The sequence below is a fragment of the Stegodyphus dumicola genome, chromosome X2, assembly GCF_044657685.1.
Source record: "Stegodyphus dumicola isolate Sdum_Otavi_A_Nest chromosome X2, ASM4465768v1".
NCBI lineage: Eukaryota > Metazoa > Arthropoda > Arachnida > Araneae > Eresidae > Stegodyphus > Stegodyphus dumicola.
The window spans coordinates 75083081-75104560 of record NC_140781.1 but is presented as its reverse complement, the minus strand read 5'-3'; the positions used below and the strand labels follow the sequence as shown (position 1 = coordinate 75104560).

General features: G+C 31.1%; 1 protein-coding gene across 1 annotated transcript in view; it reads left to right on the top strand.

The window, feature by feature from the left end:
• LOC118192326 (N-acetylneuraminate (7)9-O-acetyltransferase) overlaps positions 1-21480 on the top strand; it is an 80564-nt gene that overhangs the window by 15971 nt on the left and 43113 nt on the right. Inside the window, exons 3-7 of the mRNA XM_085809717.1 lie at positions 8210-8399; positions 8717-9039; positions 12198-12303; positions 12412-12536; positions 20051-20136. Of these exons, the coding sequence (XP_085665843.1) occupies positions 8210-8399; positions 8717-9039; positions 12198-12303; positions 12412-12536; positions 20051-20136 (830 nt within the window). The remainder of the gene's footprint in view (positions 1-8209; positions 8400-8716; positions 9040-12197; positions 12304-12411; positions 12537-20050; positions 20137-21480) is intronic.

Here is a 21480-nt window from a genome sequence, read left to right as displayed (position 1 = left end):
GGAACAGGTAATGAAATGCCACACTTGGTAACCCTTTAATGCATCAGGTTTATGTGATTAAATCATCAGCAAGTGGTGTACAGGATCTGATGTACATACAGAACTGTCTAAACTCCTTTCCTATTATCCCAGGTGATTATCAGGGACAGGGGGCACATGATATTAATGTGATTTCCCTAGGGTGGACTAATTTTTTGTCTGGCGAGTTATGTAAATTCCTTATCAGTAAATTAATTGTTATGTATGCTGCAGTAGATGGATATATATTGATTGAAAGGCTTGGATAAATTGCTTTCACATTTAAGTATTGTTCGTAGTGAATATTAATGTAAGGCAATGGAAATTAAAGAAAAGGAGGACTCGGAGAGTTAAAAATCTGTTATTTCCTCCTCGTAAAAAATGCTCTTAAAAACATGAAAGTTAATAAAAAAATTTTTTGAAATATTTACTGAAATTGCCTGCTTATTGCAAAGGCAAATAAATTATGATGATTCAAATGTGTGAAACACTTTATGGCATAGAATTAACCAAGGTTTTGACACTGGTGACACTACATATTGTCTGTTTTGGCTATATATAATGCATTGCCTCATGCACTTTTCAATGGATTGCAGATAATCGGAAATAACCATGATTTTAATTTTAAAATTGTAATGTATTACAGCGATTAAATTTGAGGTACAGATGAAATCAGTATGTATAAAGTGTCTTGAAATGTGGATGACTGCATTGTTTCAACCATCCACTACAGTTTAGCTTCTGATTAAGGCTGCAGCAGATCAAGCAGATGATGTGCTGTCATGTCTCACCAATACTCTATCAGTGTGAGATCTAGAGACCTTAGTGGCCAAAGAAACATCTGAGTACCTAGGACTTGTCTGCTGAGATTTTTGTATGTTATCAGATGCTTTTGTGCTGGGAAATAGCATACTGGAATTGTTGAAGGTAGGGTAGTACAATTGGCTATAACACCTCACTCTGGTATTCTAAAGCCATCATCGTGCCTTTTATATGATAAAGAACTGAAGGCGACTGGCTGTCCATGGCAGTGGCATCCCAAACCATGATCAAGTATTGTTGAGCAGTATGATGTTTAACAGTGGTAACAAGGATGGACATGTTTCTGCATAACAGATTCACACAACAAAAGCAGTGTTTGTTCATAATGGTTTGATAGTTCACGCATGTTTGTGCAATGTGATGTTGACCTCTCCAACTAACTCCTTATGATATCTGTTTTAAAGTGTTGAAACTGCAGTAAAAGTATTTAATTTAAAATTGGTATCATTAATCCACATAAAACGAGCATTTATGCCTAATGCGGTTATTCTGAAACCATGATCCGACGTAGTTGAGCAGAATGGTGTAAAACAGGCGCAACAAGAATGGACATGTTTCCACATAAGAAACATACTACAAGCAAGTACACGTAGCAGCGGTTGTTCATAACGATTTGAAAATGTATTCTCACATATTTGTGCAATGTAATGCTGTGCATTGCCCTCTGCAGCTAACTTACAATGTCTGTTTTAAAGTTCTGTTACTGTACCACTAATCCATATAAAACAAGCATTCATGTCTAATGCAGAAATGGATACTTGCTAGCATGGTAATTTAAAAGGTAGTAATACAAATCATGGCAAACTAACATTTCCCCGATTTTTGTGTATCATTACAATGATAACTAAAACCCTTATCACATATGATATTTGTTGCCGGAACAAAACGTTTGGTGGAACAGTTTTGAGAAATGCTCTTTGGCGAAATAGGGTTACCATTTCCACTTGGTAAACAGGCTAAAAGCCAATCAAGAATCAGTTATCGCTCAGATTGGCGAACGTGACGTTTGCTTCCTTGTGTTGTTTTGTATCTCTCACACTCTTTTCATTTTAAACTTTATTGTTAGTAATGGAAGATAATAGAAAGGTGATTGCTAACAAGTTAATCACTTTGATCTCCACTCTGGCACTTCAAGTAACAGATAAACACACTTCTGGGTATAGCAGTCAATTACATCAGTAATAGCCAAATTCTGTATACACTAAGAATAGTTTAAAACGTGTGCTGGATAAATCTATTTATCAGACATTACTTATGTGTATTTTCTGTTGTCTGCATTCCAATGAAAATTTAATGGCTCACTGGAAAATTTGTGACCTGGTGAAAGCATTTTCTTGACTAACTTTATGGCTCATAATTACTGTTCTGTCCATTCAAACAAACGAACAGAGGGAAAAAAAATAAAAAAAAACTTCTATGACAAAAATCTATATGGCTGATATTTACATCCTCACAGCCAGTCGATACTATTCAGCAAAATCAAGATCAAATAAAGCATATGACTATATGAGCAATCAAACATGTGCAAGTTGTTTACTGTTCTATAGAACACTCGGTAATATACCTAAAACACATTAATTATACCAACTCTAGAAATTAGGTGGTGCACATCATGAGTTTATGTGATTACGGCAAAGCCTCGAGGGATATCTGCCTAACAAGAGGGATCCCTTTGTAGAAGATTTTTTAAAACTGGCTCATATATCAGTTCTATAGAACACTCGGTAATATACCTAAAACACATTAATTATACCAACTCTAGAAATTAGGTGGTGCACATCATGAGTTTATGTGATTACGGCAAAGTCTCGAGGGATATCTGCCTAACAAGAGGGATCCCTTTGTAGAAGATTTTTTAAAACTGGCTCATATATCAGTTACAAATGGGGAAAACCAAGAAAATGCCCATGTAGCCAGTCTGTTCGCGGCATTCTAACCTGAGACAGAACTACCAGTGTTCAACGACGCTTCGGCCACTAGTAGGCCCGTGCACTTAATTGGAAAGTACAATTCATTATGTAAACAGACATGAAGGTGATAATCAGTTGTGCACTGTTCTAAGTAATCAAATGTTATAAATGCACAGCTGTTACATTTCTTATTATTTATTAGTCATGTTTATATTATGTAGACCATACATATGATATAATTATGAATTAACCCAATAACAAAATGTGTACACTCTTTAGTACTCAAATGCTCATAAATTATTTTTCAACTGATTTCCATAATAATTTGCTAAGAACTGATGACTACAGTTGCTGCCAATTACATGATCATTATATGAATTAAAAGTAACTTTAAATAAACTTTTTGGCAATATTCATTTTTGTATTCATACATACATATATATACGCATCTAATAAGTCATATATTTACATACAGATAGAGAGATGCGATGGTTTAGAAGTTGTTAATATATATTTATTAGTATTAATGTAATGAATAAGATTTATATTAATGAATGTATATACAAATGTTTTTCATCATGCATAATAATAAACCCATAAATTTCCTATGTTTCAATATGTAGCATTTACAATAAAAGTATAGTTTCTAATGTATTTATAATTCAAAAAGTATTTCGTTAATAACATGAAAATAGACAAATTTAATGAGTACTCATTATTACATAAGCTATGCTTTTCTTTTTTTATACATCTTTTATGCTGTTTAAAATGTGTCACTGATTATGCAATTGACAATTTAAAAGATAAGTAATTAGGAGAAAAGCCGCTCATATAAAAACGGATTTTAAAAAATTATTCAACTTAAATTTAAGAAATAAAATTCTATTATATAACAGTGATAGTACATGATCAGCACGAAATACGACAAATTTGGCAAACTTTTGACGATAAACAATTTGTAAACAAATCTGAACTGCAAGAACGTAGTAAAATATTGTCAACTCTGAATTTCAACGATTATATATTTAATGAATATATAAACATTTTAAAAATGACTTAGGCAGTTATATTACAACAAAACAGCAATAATTAAATCGGCCTCTATTTCCACCGTCCATGTCTTCACAGTGAGAGCCATCGCCATATTGAAAGTTACCCTTGATCCTTCAGAAGCAGAACTTTCGTCTGATTGGTTGAACGTTCGAGGACCATGTCTCCAGCCGGAACATTTTCGGAAAGGTTTTAAAATGTTGCTCGTAGTCGGGACATGTTCCATCTAGCTAGACGAAACATTTCTTGGGAGCCTCCCACTTAAAGCAGTGCTACTAGAATCTCGTTTCTCGGAATTGTCCCGCATAGCAGCGCGCGTCCCTAGAAGTGATAGCCTCTTAAGGAGCATGTGGTACTTCATTTGAAAATATGAAATACCATTTTGAATCTTTATATGCGTTGGCCATACAATTTGCAATAACAGTCAAACCATTAAGAGGTGTGACACAATAAAAGTAATAACTTTACTTGTAATGTTTCTGCTCAACATTACAAAACTTATAACTTCATGACTAATTTGAGAAGATCTCAGTTGCCTGCAACATATTTGCCACTGAAGTGACTCAGTTCATTGACTAATGATTCTGCTGACTCTTCTTATATTGCTTCATCAATAATGAGTCTAGTCAGAGTGTAAGGTTTTCCTTACTTTTCCTAACGAATTATTTTAAGTCCTTTTCTGAACTTCTCATTTTCTTTTCGCATTTCCTAGCCAGGATACAAATTTAAAATTAATTAAAGACAGTATTTAAACATATGAATCTTGTAGTTTATTCAGAGCATGATTTTGCTAACCAGCACACATTACTAGTTTGTCCTTCTTGTTATGCAGAATTTCTGATACACCTTTCTGGCCATTTAATAAATACATCGCCGAGTAGGTTGTTTTGTCAGACTCATTAGCCTTAAAATAAATTGTTAGTCCAGCACTACTCTTTATCTTTAAATTTATTGTCGCAAGTCATCTGTGTTTTTGTAAGCACAAAGTGCGCACATTTTATGTTAAGAGTTTGAAGAATAATAATAATAAAGGGTTATTTTACCCTTTTTCTGTGCTGGTATACTTTTATGCCGGTGCGAGAAGTCGCCAGGTTATCTTGTAAGCTTATTTTACCTTTATGCTACCTAAGAAGGTACAATCTTACAAGAGGATTTAAATTGATTGTATAAAGACGAATAGGCATGACTAATTTAGTCTGCAAAATGTGTAAGACAGAACAAGTATGTGGAATGCTCTGAAACTTTGAATTAGAGAGAACTCATAAAAACTTTCAGCTAGTTGGAACTAATTTTATTTTCAGCTTTAACCCCTTCGCGCCGACTGTCATGTCTACGTGCCAGCAACGAACACACTCACTTCCCGGCCGACATGCAGGCGTGCCAGAGCATTTTTCCGTTCAGCCCTGACTGTCACGTATTTGTGCCAGTGTCCTGGAATGTTTTAAAAACTATAATTTCTGCCACAAGATGGCACTGTATGTCCATATGGTTTCAGATACATGTACATTAGACCTTCTACTTGAAATGAGAGAAGCATGACTCACATACACATGTTTTTGATTATATAAACAAAAGGGGAAATAAATGTTTCCGAATGGCGTGATTTATGACGTCTCTTTAAATTCGCACGTGGTAGTTGTTTATTTTAAGTAGAGAAGTTTTTTTTTTTTTTTTTTTTTTTTTTTTTTTTTGCTAAAGCGTTGGGTATTTCGGTTTGCAGTTCAGTTTTTAGAAAATAATTAGATTTTGTTAGACGTGAATTCTTCCTGTTTTTACTGTTGCCATGTCGAAGCGTCGAAAATGTTTAACAGGGCATGAAATAGCAGAAATGATGCAAAATATTTCAGATATTGATTCTGAAACAGATTCTGATAGTAGTGATAGTGATACTATGATATATTCTGATCATAAAGAATCTGGCGAATCTAATGATGATGAGGACATTTCAGACATCTGTATGCCGACGCATCATCATTAATCCTTAATTAATTAATGTCCTCATCATCAATATCGTTATTACGAGTGCAAGGAAAGTAACGTAGGACTGTGTGTAGATCCCTGTTTTCAAATTTTTCATACGAAAAGAGAATTTTAAGAAATATATTTAGTTTTCAGATGTATAATGTTAAAAGTCATAAAATGGTGAGTAATTAAAATAAAATGTGTAAAATATGCATTTAAACAAGAAATAAGGTAATTAAAGTATATATAAAAATGTCTACAAAGCATATCTATAAAGCATAAGCCGTTTAAATACTCTATAGAGCATTATGAAACAATGCATTGATACTTTGGAAATTTCATGGATTTAGGCTTAATAGCAAAAAAGCCCCCGGTCCTGTAAGACACTGCCGGCCTCAGCGATGAGCGCGCGTTTGCGCTACCCGGCGCGAAGGGGTTAAAGGAAATGGCTTCACTTAGTTATGAAAAATGAAAAACTATGGGTTTTGATAAATAATTGGGTGCTTTTTGACTATCTTCACTATCCATGAAAAGCTGCGAAAGAGTATGAGGCAAAGCAGTATGTCAACCAGATAGGTATGTGGCAACTCAGATTGTGATGAAAAAGTATTTGTATGGCTACCAAAGTTATGTATGTAACACATATTTGATTTAGTCAGTGCTCAATGCCATGTTTATGCAATTCTATGATGCTTTTAAAGCAAAAATGAATTGCTGTGTACATAAGGAGAATAATAGTTCCCCCCCCTCCCAAAAAAAAAAGAAAATTCTCGAAAAAGGTAAGTGTTTTATGATTGACGTTTCTTGCTTGTTTAATTTTATTGATTGACTGCTCTTGTATGGAATTCTTAGTGTGCCACCATTTTGAAAATGGCTGTTGCATTTCATACATTAGCTTGGCAAAAAATTGATTGCCAGCAAGTTCGTAAATGCTCTCCAGAGTCGGCAACGAGTTTATACTTTTTAATGGGGGTTCAGATAATCAAAATGTGCCTATAATTTAATGCAAATAAAGTTGATTGTTAAATTATATTGTTGATATCTTTATAAATGTTATTAATGATCACTGAGTTTTCATAGATTATTATAAAATAGTTCAATATTACAGTTGTTCATCATTTAGAACAAATGTTACACAGCCAAACACACAGCTGTAAAGGATCTTATAAGTGTAGACCTTCTTGTGTATTTATAGGTAAACTAAAGAACCTTTGTAATTTCTTTCCCAGAAGTGATTATTATTGAAAACTTCCAAAAATTAAAAATTTTTTTTAAAAACTTGCAAAAATATAAGTGATAACTACTGTACTTATTCAAAGATGTTTTAGTGGTTTTGTTAAAAATATGCTAGAGCATAGTTAAATTCTAAATTCACATTTTGAAGTTTGATTAAACACTAAGGCAACTCAGGTAGTAAACACAACTCGAATATCTTCATTATTTCAAGAAGCAGCACAAAGCAAAAATAAGAATTCATGAAGAAGAATTTCAAAAAAGATAAGCAAGAAAAACCATTTGTTAAAAATCATTTATGCTTTATCTTGTTCCTCTAGCATGTCTAATACAGTCAAAAGTCGTTAATTCAGACACCCATAATCCGGAATGATCTATAATCCGGACCTCAAAGCTAAAAACTTTCTGCGCATGCGCCGCGTTGACACATGCGCATAGGCGTTTACGCGTGCGCATTGATGTGTGCGCAAGCGTAGAATACGTTTTCGCGTGCGCGTTTTTATATGTAACGGATTTGAACGGACGGTATAAGCTAAATGATGATTGCGTTGTTCCTTAATTTTCGAATTGGATCCGGCTTATTATTTTTTGCAGACTGTAAGAGCAATACTATAAAAGTAAACTTGAACTTTCGATTATGTCAAATAGAATTTCCGATTCTGGAGCTCCCAAAGAATCGTACAAAACGAAAGTATGTTTCGATGTCCATCAGACAAAAAATGGATAAAGACATGAAGAATGTGACAGAGAGGTTAGTGAAAACGAAAAAATTTCGATTGACAAGTTAGTCGGTATTCTCGGCACAGCAATTAACGGGACTTGAACAGCGGAACTTTGTAACTGAACAAAAAATTATGTCTGTTTATAGAATTAAAGAGAATGTATTATCACATAAAAACGAAGCAACTTAAACAGCTTACGTTGAAAGAAATGTTTAATAATGTAAACAAATAAATATTCAGCTTTTTTTTTTTGTAAATTTTGATACCCTTTAGATCATAATTTTTCTTTATTTCATAAATTACGGTTTCATATTTTTAATTTTAGAATTTCTGCATGCCATCTTATGCGATTTAAACTGATGATCTATAATCCGGAAAAATCGATAATCCGGAATCACCGAAGTCCCGACGAGTCCGGATTAATGACTTTTGACTGTATCAATTTTGTTATTTTTGATAATAAGCATTTCATTGTGTATTTTATATTTACAGGGATTCTCAGATGTGTCTTCAGTACATAGCTTATTGGGGTGGTAAAACACATATTGTTTTCATTGGTGACTCTCGTATTAGACAGTTATTCTATGGCTTTGTATCTTTAATAAACCCAAAGTATGAGGTAGGAGATCGTTTTGTTCATCATGATTTACATTTTGGAAATGAAGAACTAAAAGTTAATGTTGTAAGTAAAATTGATTTTTCCTCTCATTCAGTATTAATTTAAAGGCATTATTTCTGTTGCTTGTATCTCTATAATATTCATCATAATTTACTTACTGATGTGTGATATAAAAAATGTATTTGTGATTATTGTTTGTATTAAAATATATTTATGTATAATGGATGTATGATATAAACATAAAAAATTGGGATTCCTTTCTGAAGTAATTTAGGTTTTTTTTTTTTTTTTTTTTTTTTTTTTTTTTAAACTGGGCAATATGCTTGAAATTCTTCTTTCTTACTTTTAATACTAAATTTTCAATGATTTTTCTTTTTTAGGATTTCATATGGGCACCTATGGTTAACCAATCTATGTTTGACATATATAAGTCTTGGCTGCAGGATGCCAGTATAAGGCCATCACTTATTGTAACTGGCAGTGGAGTATGGGCTATAAAAATAAGTAATGCTAGTATGGAAATGTTTGAAAGTTACCAAAGGAATTTAACTGAACTGATGCCTGTTCTAAACAGCTTAACACCAAGCACAAAAGTATTATGGGTTTTGCAGGATCCAGTTTTAACCGAAAAATTACATCCTTCAAGAAGAATGATCACCAATGAACAAATTGATTTGTATAACAAAGCTGCCATGGATATTTTGTAAGTTTTTTATATTTATAATTTTTAGTTTAAATGGATCTGAGTGATTAATATCTTTACTCAAATTTTAAGTATATTTGCTGTTCAGATTTGTCTAATATCTCACTATCTCTCAAATTTAGATAAAAAATGTGTCTTGTGAATACAGACTAAGTGAAATTTAACAACTGTATGTGAGTAATTCTGATTGATTTCTGGCTGCAGTGAATTTGTACATAAATAGTATTAATAATTTGTTGCTGATAGACTTAACAGTATTTTGCTTCCCCCTATTAGAATTCAAAGGGATATTAGATTTATGATTTTTTTTTAGTTTCACTTTTTAATAGGCAAAGCAATGCTATTATTTTCATTTTGCTAATAAAATTCTGAGTGTATTAATGCAACCACCTTGGCACAATTTGGCAATTTTCTGCAGGTGGAAAGGTGAAAATTACTTATTGGGTGCAAGTTGGTGATTTTTGCTACTTTTTTTTTATTCCCAGACTATTGATATTAATTGTAAATCGGCAAACATTATCAGCATATTAAAAAGTAATGCTGCAATTTAAAATGCAAATTTAATTATTAAATAAGGATTATATGATACAAAAAATAAAGTTTTCAACATCATTTTGTAATTTTATGCTTTAATGTCCCAAGTACACTGTGCTCTAGTTTTGCTTAAAAAACATCAGAAAACTGCCCAAATCCGGTATTGTGCACATTTTCAGCATTATTAAATGGTTATCTATCAAATGCATCCAATTGTATTCCATTTAGCAAGTTGGCCAAAAAAATACTGTATTCCTGAAATTTCATTGCTGTCAAATTCTACAACCAATTATTTTAAAATTGAGTCTTAGGGAGAAAAAAAGAAGAGAGAGAGAGAGAATATCACAGCTTGTGTATAAAAACCTTGGGGGGGGGAAGAATGCTGAACAAAATGGTGATGTTGCTTGACTGAGAGATTTTTTGAATATGGTTGTCTGAATAGGTTTTAGTGCAAATGTTTGCAAGTGTTCGGAAGTTTCCATTATGGTATTTGCAATAATACCTGAGTATCTGAGCTATCAAATTTTGAGGGTAACTTTAGGCTTTTTTGCATACTTTTCTGATTAGTTATATAAAAATAAATGTTGTCGAATGATGAACGAATTTCAACATTCAGGCTTTTACAATTGAATAAACCTTACAGCTTCATGATCCATATCCAAGTTATTTATTCAATATAGTTATATATCAATTATATCTTCAGCTTTACATTCTAGAGATTGCCGTATAAAATGGGAAATGCATGTAAAATTGAGGGTCACCTTTTAAAGGCAAGTAATCACAGTCTATGTGAAGTACATATAGTAGGCTAATGGTTATAGCAATAATTGCATTAACTGAGAATTGCTGTACAAATGTCACTTGTTTATAATTGCTATTCTAATTGCTGATATTAACTGTGAAGTGGAAATTTTCAAGGATATAATGAATTCTATATTATGGCCATTTTTGTTTTGCGTACAAAATTTAGATACTAGAATAGAATTGCTCTAATTTAATACTGTTTCGCAACTATGACATGGTGACAGATTGCTGATGTATTTTTATATTATTCAGTCTAAAATCAAATAGGATCAAGCAATTCTGAAAGCCAATAGGCAGAAATTTATCCTTAATGATTTTTTTTAACTTTGTGAATCTTTTAATTTAGTTGAATAATAATGATAAAATAAATTAAATTTTTTAAAAAATAATTCACTTTGAATTTATTTGATTTCTTTCCAGTCAGTTATCATTAGTTCATTCATTAATCAGTGAATTTGAAATTTGACAATGATTAAACTCCTTTTAAAGAAGCTCTGTAGAAGCAAATTTTGTTCAAAATCAGTATGTTTTAGTCTGCTTTGGAAAGAGAGGCCTGACTTTCAACTACTCGGGAAACAAGCTGCAATATGTAACATGTTGGCACCAGATAAACTTCTTGGTAAATTACACCACTTCCAAAAATAAGCAGTAAAAGGTGCCAAAACTCCAGCTGACAAAATAGTTAAGCTATTAAAAAAGTAATTTTTTTTTCATTTTACAACATCTAAATAAAAAAGAAATATCTATGATTTTTTATGTATTAATGCTGCATCAGTGCTTATATGAATAGTCATTGAATATAGCTGGAACTCTTATTTTATTCCTCATTGAAATGAACATTGAATATAGTTGGAACCCTTATTTTATTTCTCAATGAAATGAACTGGCTACATGAAGTTGTTTTTATGATTTTTCCAGAGAGAATCAGTTTTTCTAAGAAGTTTATTGTGAAAGGCATTTCCCTTGGTGAAAATTACCTTCATGTGCATGATAAAGAAATCAAAATCCAGTATGTTATGCTTATGAAAATGCTGCTTTATTTTCTAGCTTTAGTTTTTAATGATTAGATTACAGAGTCTTTTCCTATTAAGACCAAAGATTTTTTCTGGCATTTCCATAATACTAGGAATTAATTTGTAGCTGAATATGTGTTAAAATTGATGCTTTAAGTTATAAAAGAATGAAACTTAAATCATGGTGTGTTCATGTATAGTTCAACTTAGGCTCTGTGTTGTTGCCAATCCGTCACAATTTAGCTCCAGCTAGATGTGGTCCATGACTCCCATGCTCCATGGCAAAGTCAAGCATCAAAAGCTAATGCATGTAAATAGTATCTTCAAGTGCAAAACCCAAGCAATTAAGAATATGATGAAATTGTTGTCCCTGCAGTTATATAATCATTTAGGTGGAGGGTGCATTGTGGCATAATATTGCAAATACACACATTTTCTGTTTTAACCGACTAAATGGGCAAATCATAGTTATGTATTTAATAATATTATATTGGTCCTGGTGGATTTTAAGTGCATCCATGTGTATCTTGAAATATTCTTAAACCATTAAGGGGTATTTTGGATGTATAATTAACAAAATACCTCTTTTTATTACTATCCCTCTGACAATCTATATTAATCTGTAGATGTTGTATGATAAACTGTTTGTTATATTCCTATGTGGTATTTTGTTAGTAATATTATACAGACTTTATTTCTAATTTACTATTGTATTCATTTGTAAATGTATATTTGAATGCTATCTCTAATATTATTACCTTAAGATATAGCTGCTGTTTGAATCCCATTATTTTTTTTTTCTTTCAGTCATCATAGTAAAGTTTTAATATGGAGTTCCTCTCGATTGGTTTGTCAGGGATTGTATCAAGATCAAGAAGATGGTTTACACATGGGCAAAAATGCCCTTAATTATGTTCGTAGCAAGAAAGTTTCTTATCAGAACTGTCATTTTTATATTTACTTATTTTATGTTAACTATCTTTCAGTTATAGTTTACTAACTTTTGTGTTTTATATAATAGGCAGTTCAAATACTTTTGAACATGTATTGCAATGACCACATGAATTACAATGATGGGACATGCTGCAGTAGTCCAGAGCCAGTAACTGTCTTGCAGCTGGTTGTATTTTCCATTCTAGGAGTGAGGTAATTTTTTTTTTTTTTTAAATTGAAACAAAGTTATTGTTTTGTTAGAAATCAAAGTAAAAATTTTAATGAAAATTTCATATATTTAATTAATCTACTTTGTTTTTAATTTTAGGTGCTAATTAATCTATAGCTTATATTTAGGAGAATGCAGCCAGACATACTTGTTGACTTTTTTCAAAAATTAATTTAAGCCTTAATAGACTATCTTAATTTATTATGAAATTGCTATTAAGTTAAATCTTCTTTTGATTAGTGAATATGTTTGCTATAAAGAAAACTTTTACAAATGTTTAAAATATCTGATGATTTAGGCTATGGAAGTGAAGAAACATTTTCTATGGGAAAAGAGAGGGCATCAGCTATCTTGCAGTAAACTCGGTGCTGATGGATGATTGATTACATTACAGTTATGCTGTTGTAAATGACTACTTTTAAAAAATCACAAACCATTTTTTCCCCACAGTATAAACTTATATTTTCTGAAGAATGATTTCGCGGCAATATATATATATCTTTTGAGCTGGGACAACACAGTGAATGCAATAAGCACTTTACAATAGCTATAGAGCATATCACATTTTTATACAGTGGACAAGGTCAACAGGTGATTACTACATGTTAGGGGGAAAAAAAAAGTAGTAGTAAAAGTCGGGCTATTTTTAGAGATGCAAAGTCTGTCTGGATGTAGGCAGGGATTGGTTTAGAGTTCTCAGCATTGTTGAACACACTGCTGGTGTTGGACTTTAGGAGGGTACATAATTAAATCTGAAGAAGAAATTTAAAGGGTTATTGCTAATTAATTTGCTGAGTTATGAGTGATTTATTCTCTTATTTTATAGTTTATATATATATAATATGTAAGATATAACAAAATATGATATCTGTTTAAAAAAATAATTGGTGACCTCAAAATTAACATTCTAAATTTGGTGATCTCCCCCTTGGCTCATCTTTTCTCCCAGGTTCCAGATGTAATGTTTTAATGCAGATACCTCTTGTCCAATCAAATTAATTGTAAACCAAAACTAGGAACTGAAACTTTTCCGACTCCCAACCTTCTTCCTCTGAAGTGCTATGACACTCTTCCTTTTTCACATAAGCTCTCCTACTGGCAAGATGCTTTTCATTAATGCTGCTGCCACTTATTTGCTTAAGATGACGTCGTACTTCAAAATGGAACTAATTTATATTCAAATATAATTAGGAAACATCTTGTCTGCAAAAGGATTGTTTGATATACATAAAAAAATAAAGATAGCGGTTCTTCGAGATCCGTTGTGCTAAATGCATCATCATGCTTTTCCACTTAGCCCTACTTTCAAGCCACTAGTCTTCTCAGCCATCTATGCAACATCGAAAGCTGTTAAAAGTTCTAATGTTTTCATCTACGCATTTTAAAATTATTACATTTTTATAAAAAGTCAACAGAGGATGAAAAAATTTTCCCCAGTGGTCTTCAAACTCTGCTGCCTCAAACTTCCAGTGAATCATCAAATTTGTTTCTGGTGTGTGATTTAACGGCGAATTCAAAAATGCTTTGAAGATCATCGAGTATCTGTACATTCAAAATCGAAAAGAGAAGAGAAAGTGTTTCGAATCAAGGTCAGTGCCACAACGGTGAAATATGGTTAATGGTTATGGCTCACTTCAAATATTCACAATGTTTATGCATTTCTGATTATCGTGCAAAAAGAAAATTTAACATCCAAAGTGCTTTGAAGGTCAGCAACCAAGTGAAATGCGAAATACCAAATAGTGTTTTGCGCTCTTTTGCGTGTTCAGTGCTTTATTTCACAAATTCTCCATATTCAGAGAATGCATTATTATCAAAAGTCATCAAAGTGGTATTAAGTTCCAAATTGAGTAAATTACATTAAAAAAAAAACTTTGCATTTATATGTTATTGCATTATTATTTATTGATGTTAATACTTTGTTTAAATCATTTTAAGATCAAAGTTAATAATTCAAAAATTTTATGATTTATTTAAAATGTAGTTTTGTATTTTTGAATTGGGGAAAAATATTGAATTTAATAAAAATTAGTTAAAGAATTTGAAGGTTTTACTTAGGGAAGGTTCCTAATGCGAATAATATTTTTATACTATTGTTTAAATTCCTTTGAATTTATATTTTTGAATTTTTACTGTATTTTAAGAATGAAATTATTGCTTGAAATTTTTGAATTGTAGGTATTTCTCTAATGTTTTCAAGATAAACGTTGAAGGCTCTCACCTTATGAAAAAATACATTTAAAAAAATAAAATCTAAGTATTTTTATTTTTCATAAAAAGAGTGTGTTTTTAATTTTTATAATGGAATGACAACAGTCTGAAAAAGGCCAGTTGCCTCTATCAAAGGAATGGAGGCCTTTTCTACAATACCTGCTAATATAGCAAATCTTTTGCCCTCTGGTGAAGAATAAACACCTGTTCCCTCAACTGAAAAACCAATGTAACGGATATGCTGGTATTTAGAGAAAGTTGTGGAGTCTTCAGGTTTTGTAAAGAATAAGTAAATTTTAAATGTCTTAATAATAGTGAAAAGTTTGAAATTTATTGTGTTTATGAATGATGTATACAAAATTTTTATATTTTAAAGTGCCCCTCCCTAAAACTATAATTATGGAGATTCTAACAAATAACATGAAAGTTGGCATCTCAATCTGTATTATAATAGAAATATTTTCATCAAGAAAAATTAGAAAGACTTTTATTTAAACATTTACTTTGTCAAAAAATTTGAGTATTACTTTGTGGAACTATTTTCATCAAAAACTTTACAAAATTTCATTGGACATTCTTATCTTGGAACTCTAAAATGACTAAAATGCAATTGTTTTAAAAGAATACAGTGCTTAAAATTATTATTGAATTCAAAATTTGATGACTTTCAGTGAAAATATCAGTCAGAATTTAATGACAATAATTTTTTTGTTTACAAGTTCAAAATTATATCTCTCTCATTTTGCTGCTCTAATGCTTTTTCTTCCACCCTACTCACCCAACCTTTCTTTTGAAGGGGGGATATGTAAGATATAACAAAATATGATAGCTGTCTTAAAAAAATAATTAGCAGCCTCAACATTAACATTGAAAATTTGGTGGATCTTCCCCTGGGTTCATCTCTTCTCCCAGGTTCCATATTTTTCTGTGTTATGTAATGTTTTAATGCAGCTACCTCTTGTCCAGTCAAACTAATTGTAAACCAAAACTCAGAACTGAAACTTTTTCGACTCCCAACCTTCTTTTCAAAAACTATGACACTCTTCCTTTTTCACATAAGCTCTCCTGCTGGCAAGACGCTTTTCATCCAAGCTGCTGCCACTTACTTGCTTAAGATGACATGTACTTCAAAATGGAACTTATTGTATTCAAATATAATTAGGAAACATCTTGTCTGCAAAAGAATGGTTTGATATACGTAAAAAAATAAAGATTGTGATTCTTCAAGATGTGTTGTGCTAAATGTGTCATTATGCTTTTCCACTTAGCTCTACCTTCAAGTCGCCACGGTCTCTCACCCATCTATGTAATATCGAAAGCTGTTAAAAGTTCCAATGTTTTCATCTACGCATTTTAAAATTATTATATACAGTCAAGTCATTAATCCGGATTCGTCGGGACTTCGCGATTCCGGATTATCGATTTTTCCGGATTATAGATCATCAGTTTAAATCTAGTAGGATGGTATGCAGAAATTATAAAATTAAAAATATGAAACCGTAATTTATGAAATAAAGAACAATTATGATCTAAAGGGTATCAAAATTTATAAAAAGAAAAAGCTTAATATTTATTTGTTTACTTTATTAAACATTTCTTTCAATGTAAGTTGTGTAAGTTGCTTCGTTTTATGTGATAATACTTTAATTCTATTAAACAGACATAATTTCTTGTTTAGTTACAAAGTTCCACTGTTCAAGTTGTATAATTGCTGTGTTGAGAATACGGACTAATTTGTCAATCGCAATTTTTTCGTTTTCAATAATTCAATTCGTTTTCAATTTCGTTTCTCTGTCACTTTTCTTCACTATCGGAAACGAATTATAATGACGAGGAACTTGATTTAAATCATATCAAAGACGGAGTACATCGAGATGAAATACTACATTTAATAAGGAATTAATTATAAGCCAAATAAAATAAAAACATCTGTGCTGAAGATAAGGATAGTGCTGACAGATCAATTTCCAATTCATTGTGCACCGCGTCATTTCCCTCCCCCCGCAGAGCAGCATGAAATTGAGAAGCATATTTCGGAATGATTAGATAATCAAAGGATATGCCTTTATCCATTTTTTGCAACAATTCCACTTTCTGTTTAATGGACTTCGAAACATACTTTCGCTTTGTAGATCCTTTTCATATTAGTAAATATATATCCGAAATTCTATTTGACATAATCGAAAGTTCAAGCTTACTTTTATAAAATTGCTCTAACAGTCTGCAAAAAAATAATAAGCCGGATCCAATTCGAAGATTAAGGAACAACGCAATCTGCAACATTAACTGAATTAGATAATTTTAGCTTAGCTTATACCATCCGTTATACATAAAACGTGCATGCGTAAACATATTATGCGCATGCACACACGCATATTCGCAGCCATAAAGGTCTTACACGCACACGTAAACGCCTATGCGCATGCATCAACGCGACGCATGCGCAGAAAGTTTGTAGCTTTGAGGTCCGGATTATGGGTGTCCGAATTAATGACTTTTGACTGTATAAGGAAAAAATATGGAACTCAAAATTACTAACTTTAATTTGACTACATCCCCTTTCTGAAATCTAAACTGCTTTAATATAAAAGATTTTTTTGTATGCCAATATAAAATATGAAAATTGCAATACTGAATATTGTTGTAATCAATTAATAATTGTACAGAAAGGCATATGTTAAGATAAACTTTGAAGGCTGCCACCTTATGAAAAAATAGTAATTTTTCATGTGTAAATTATTGATTGATTTATTTTTTACGTATAATGAAAATTAAAATTTTTTAACGTGATGGAATGTTTTAGTACAGTTTAAAAAAGCCAGCTGTCTTTAAAAGGACTGGAGGCCTTTATGAGAAACTGTCAGATCAAACCCCTTTAACTGTTGGTGGAATATGTGAATTAGTTAACTTGGATTTGCTCCAGTCATGGATGTGTTTGTTTATATGTGGGTTCTTCCAGTTTTGTGTAAAATAAATATATATATATATATATATATTGAAAATAATAAAAAGCATAATTTCAGTAATACAATTTCAAATAATGTTAAAGTGTAAGTTATAATAATGAAAATTAGTTCCAAAATTTTGAAATTTTTGTGTGAAAAGTCTTGATAAGCGTTCCCTAAACAGATAATAATTATTAAGATTCTAAACCTAACTGTGACAAATTGTTGTCAAATTTGATTTCCTCTCAGTCTGGCTTCTTTTTGTCTATTTTTTTTAATTATTATTGTAGGATAATCTAAAATTTCTTTTTATTCACTAAATTTGTAACTCCTGACTTGAACATACAAGTTATTAGTCTTAATTTGAATTTTCATATTAATTTTTTTAATTTCAGTTTTGTAATTTGAAGAATTTCAGGGCCGTACTTCATAGTTAATAACTTTGATCTATTTGTACAATGCTAAAAGCTAGTTAGTTACATTGTATAAGGAATGGAGGGTTTTAATTGCTATAATATTAAAGCATCCCACAAACATCACCAAGGAGTTATGCTGATATGCTTTGTGAAGACCTGCCCATTTTTATCAAAATTATTTGGCTATTATATTGGATTTTATTAGGTTTCTGTGTTAATTTCTTAAGTTCATTTTACATTGCTTTATGATAAGAAAATATGGTTTTGTTTTTATAATGAGTGAATAAGTAATTTTAATAGAATCTGGTGAATAGTAGAAATATTTTGTTTTTATTTTGACTACAGCAGTTTCTACAAGAAGACTTTTAAGGCAAGGGCTGTTAAAAATTATATTATGGTATTCAAACAAAGATTTTGAAGAACTGGGAACGTTTCCAATTACTTCATTAAAAAATTAGGACTCCAAAGACAATTTGATTATATTTAAAAACATTTTAAGAACTTTCAAAACTTGTATTTTTAAAGAAAATGAAGTTACGCATTTTTCAAAAATTTGTCTACATTTACTTTATTATATAATATATACATATATATTTCCAAATTACATTCTTAAGTGTAGTTTTTGTATGTTTAAGATATAAGAAAGTTCATGAGCAAAATGACAAGGCATAGAGAAACCTGAAGTCTATGTCCTTGAAGAAAACAATTTTCTTCCTTATTGAGGAAGCACATATTGTATATATTGCACAAAATATATCTTCATTTGCTAATGCTATAAGGTATTTTCTCCCTTCTTTTATGCATGCCTTCATGATGTAATTGGAAGTATACTCGGCATGTATTCGAGAGGTCCTGGCAAGGGGACTGCACATTTTTCATGTTCCAGCATTGATATAAGCTAATGACACTACACCACAAATACTGTAATGCTTTTTTTCCCTAAAAGGATTTTCTTTTACTAAGCCTTTTTCTCTTTGAATGGAGAGATATGTAAAATATATATATATATATATATATATATATATATGAAACACAAAATTACTAACTTTAATTTGCCTACATCCTTTTCATAGAATCTAAATTACATCATATCTGAAAACTAATCTACATTATGTTGTCTTATACTTTTGTATTGTGGATGGCTCTCATCCAGTCACTGAGCCAAAATTTAAACAAATGAACTGAGTTTTTAAATACCACTATTACTATTGCTCAGTCCCTTCCTTTTCATACTTTGCATTCCTGCTGATTAGAGTGTTGCTTAATCTCTGCTAGCTGTTGTTCATTGCTCTGAAAATCTAAGCTGTGCAATTGTAGAGTGCAGGAAAATCTCATAATGGTGATATATGGGGCCAGTTTTAACTATGAAATAAAACTGTATATATCAATACCACCTCTGCTAAACACACTAGTGTTTGTACATTGCCTTCATGATAAAATTTCCTTCCAACCATTTAGTCCATCCAATCCCATAAAGTGCTATAATTGACAGTACTCTTATTCAACTTTCTTCTATGGACAAAACAGTATTGTCTTTGAACACAATACATTGCACATCTTCCTTGATTTGATAATGGACATTTGATTCACAGGAGACAAAAAGTATGAACATTTGGCTGACTGAAATGGAGCATTGTTGAAGAAAATTATCAAACATTTACTGTGTACAAAATTATCAAACATATAATTCATGTTTTGCTTATTTTATTTGTCAGGTTTATTTAAAATTTCATCTAAAATTGTGTATTTGAAGAGTTCACTGTGTGAATAAAAGTAAAATGTTAAAAAGTTTCTTATGAAATTATTTCAAATATAAGTTTTCGTCAGATGTATTTAAATTACATTTAAAATACATCTGACATGAATTGTTAAATGATATTTGTGTAAAATTATATTATTTAACTTTTTGTGTCACTTTTTTTGCAGTTGCTGCATAGCTTTAGCAATGGTGATTCATTGGAAATGGATTAATAGGAAAACGTGTAATGCAATCATATTGAATTCAGATGATGGTAAATGACATGTTATTCATTTTCATTATAGTGTTTAATTATATCCTTGAATTGCATTGTAACTAAATAGGATAATTATTTAAGTTTTCTGAAATTCCTCTATATTATGTTCTAAGCAAAACAAAACAAAGTTAATACGAAAGTGTAGTATATTTTTACTATTATTAAAAACACTGCACTTAACATAAGTTTTTTTATGCATTATAGAAGATGAAGTGATGTTTAAATTGTAATAGCCATTGATGGAATATGTTGTTGTGATAACAATGACATATACCACCACATGTAATAGTGTAAGATATTTAATATAGCTTACAGAACATATAAAAAAATAATCTCTCAAAAAACAGTTTATTTAAGGGATTTTGAAGATTCATGCATAAAAATTATAGATTCCATAAATACCAGTCATTGAGACTTCAGGTTTTTTTTAAACTTAAGTTTCAATCCAAATCACTTTGAAGTTTTTGCTTTTAAGCAATATTTTAATAAATAATTTTTGTACTATATTGATAAAAGGGAGAATATGTTTTGTTATTAGTCTTTTATTGTGTCATTTCTCTTAACTCTAAAAATTATCTTAAAATCTGGTTTTCATTTGGATGAGTAAATGTTTGATACACTGTCTTCTCTAAATTAATTTTCATATTATGAGCGTACCACCAATCTTCTAAAATCTTTAAAGGCCTGATTTAGAATTAGCTCCGATTGTTCCTTTGTGTGACGTTTAGAAGTCTCAGTCCAGAAGACAAAATCAGCATACAGTAAACCTTTAACATTGCTTTTTTTCAGTTTCACTTATGGGACTGTTTATATGTATGTTAAATGGAAGACAATTGGTAACAGCTTCTTGTGGTAGGCCAGACCTAAGAACTTTGTATCGTGAAAAGCAATTTTCATAATGAACTCTACAAATTCACTGGCTAAGAAAACTTGGAACTAACAAAACATGTTTGAGTAAACTCCAGTATTGGAGAGCTCCCAAAGTAGAGTAACCCTACAAACTAAGCCAAAATTCAGCATGGATTGTATCTTTGTCTATAGATTTATTAGGTTTTAAATGGCTTAATGCCACAGAGAGTACATCCATGGTGATTAAAGTACCAAGAAAGTGAAGGGAATTTTGCACCTGCATTCCACTGGAGAACCTATAGAAAAGAACTTTGTTGGTGATACATGATACAGAACTTTGTTGGTGAAGTTTGTAGATCACTTAGTCATATTTCTGCATTACTGGGATGCACCGCTATAAAATGGATCTACATTGCACCCCAAAATTGGAAAATAAAATAATAAATATGTATTCAACTAAAATTGAAATATCAGTTTAGTAAAACAGTCCTG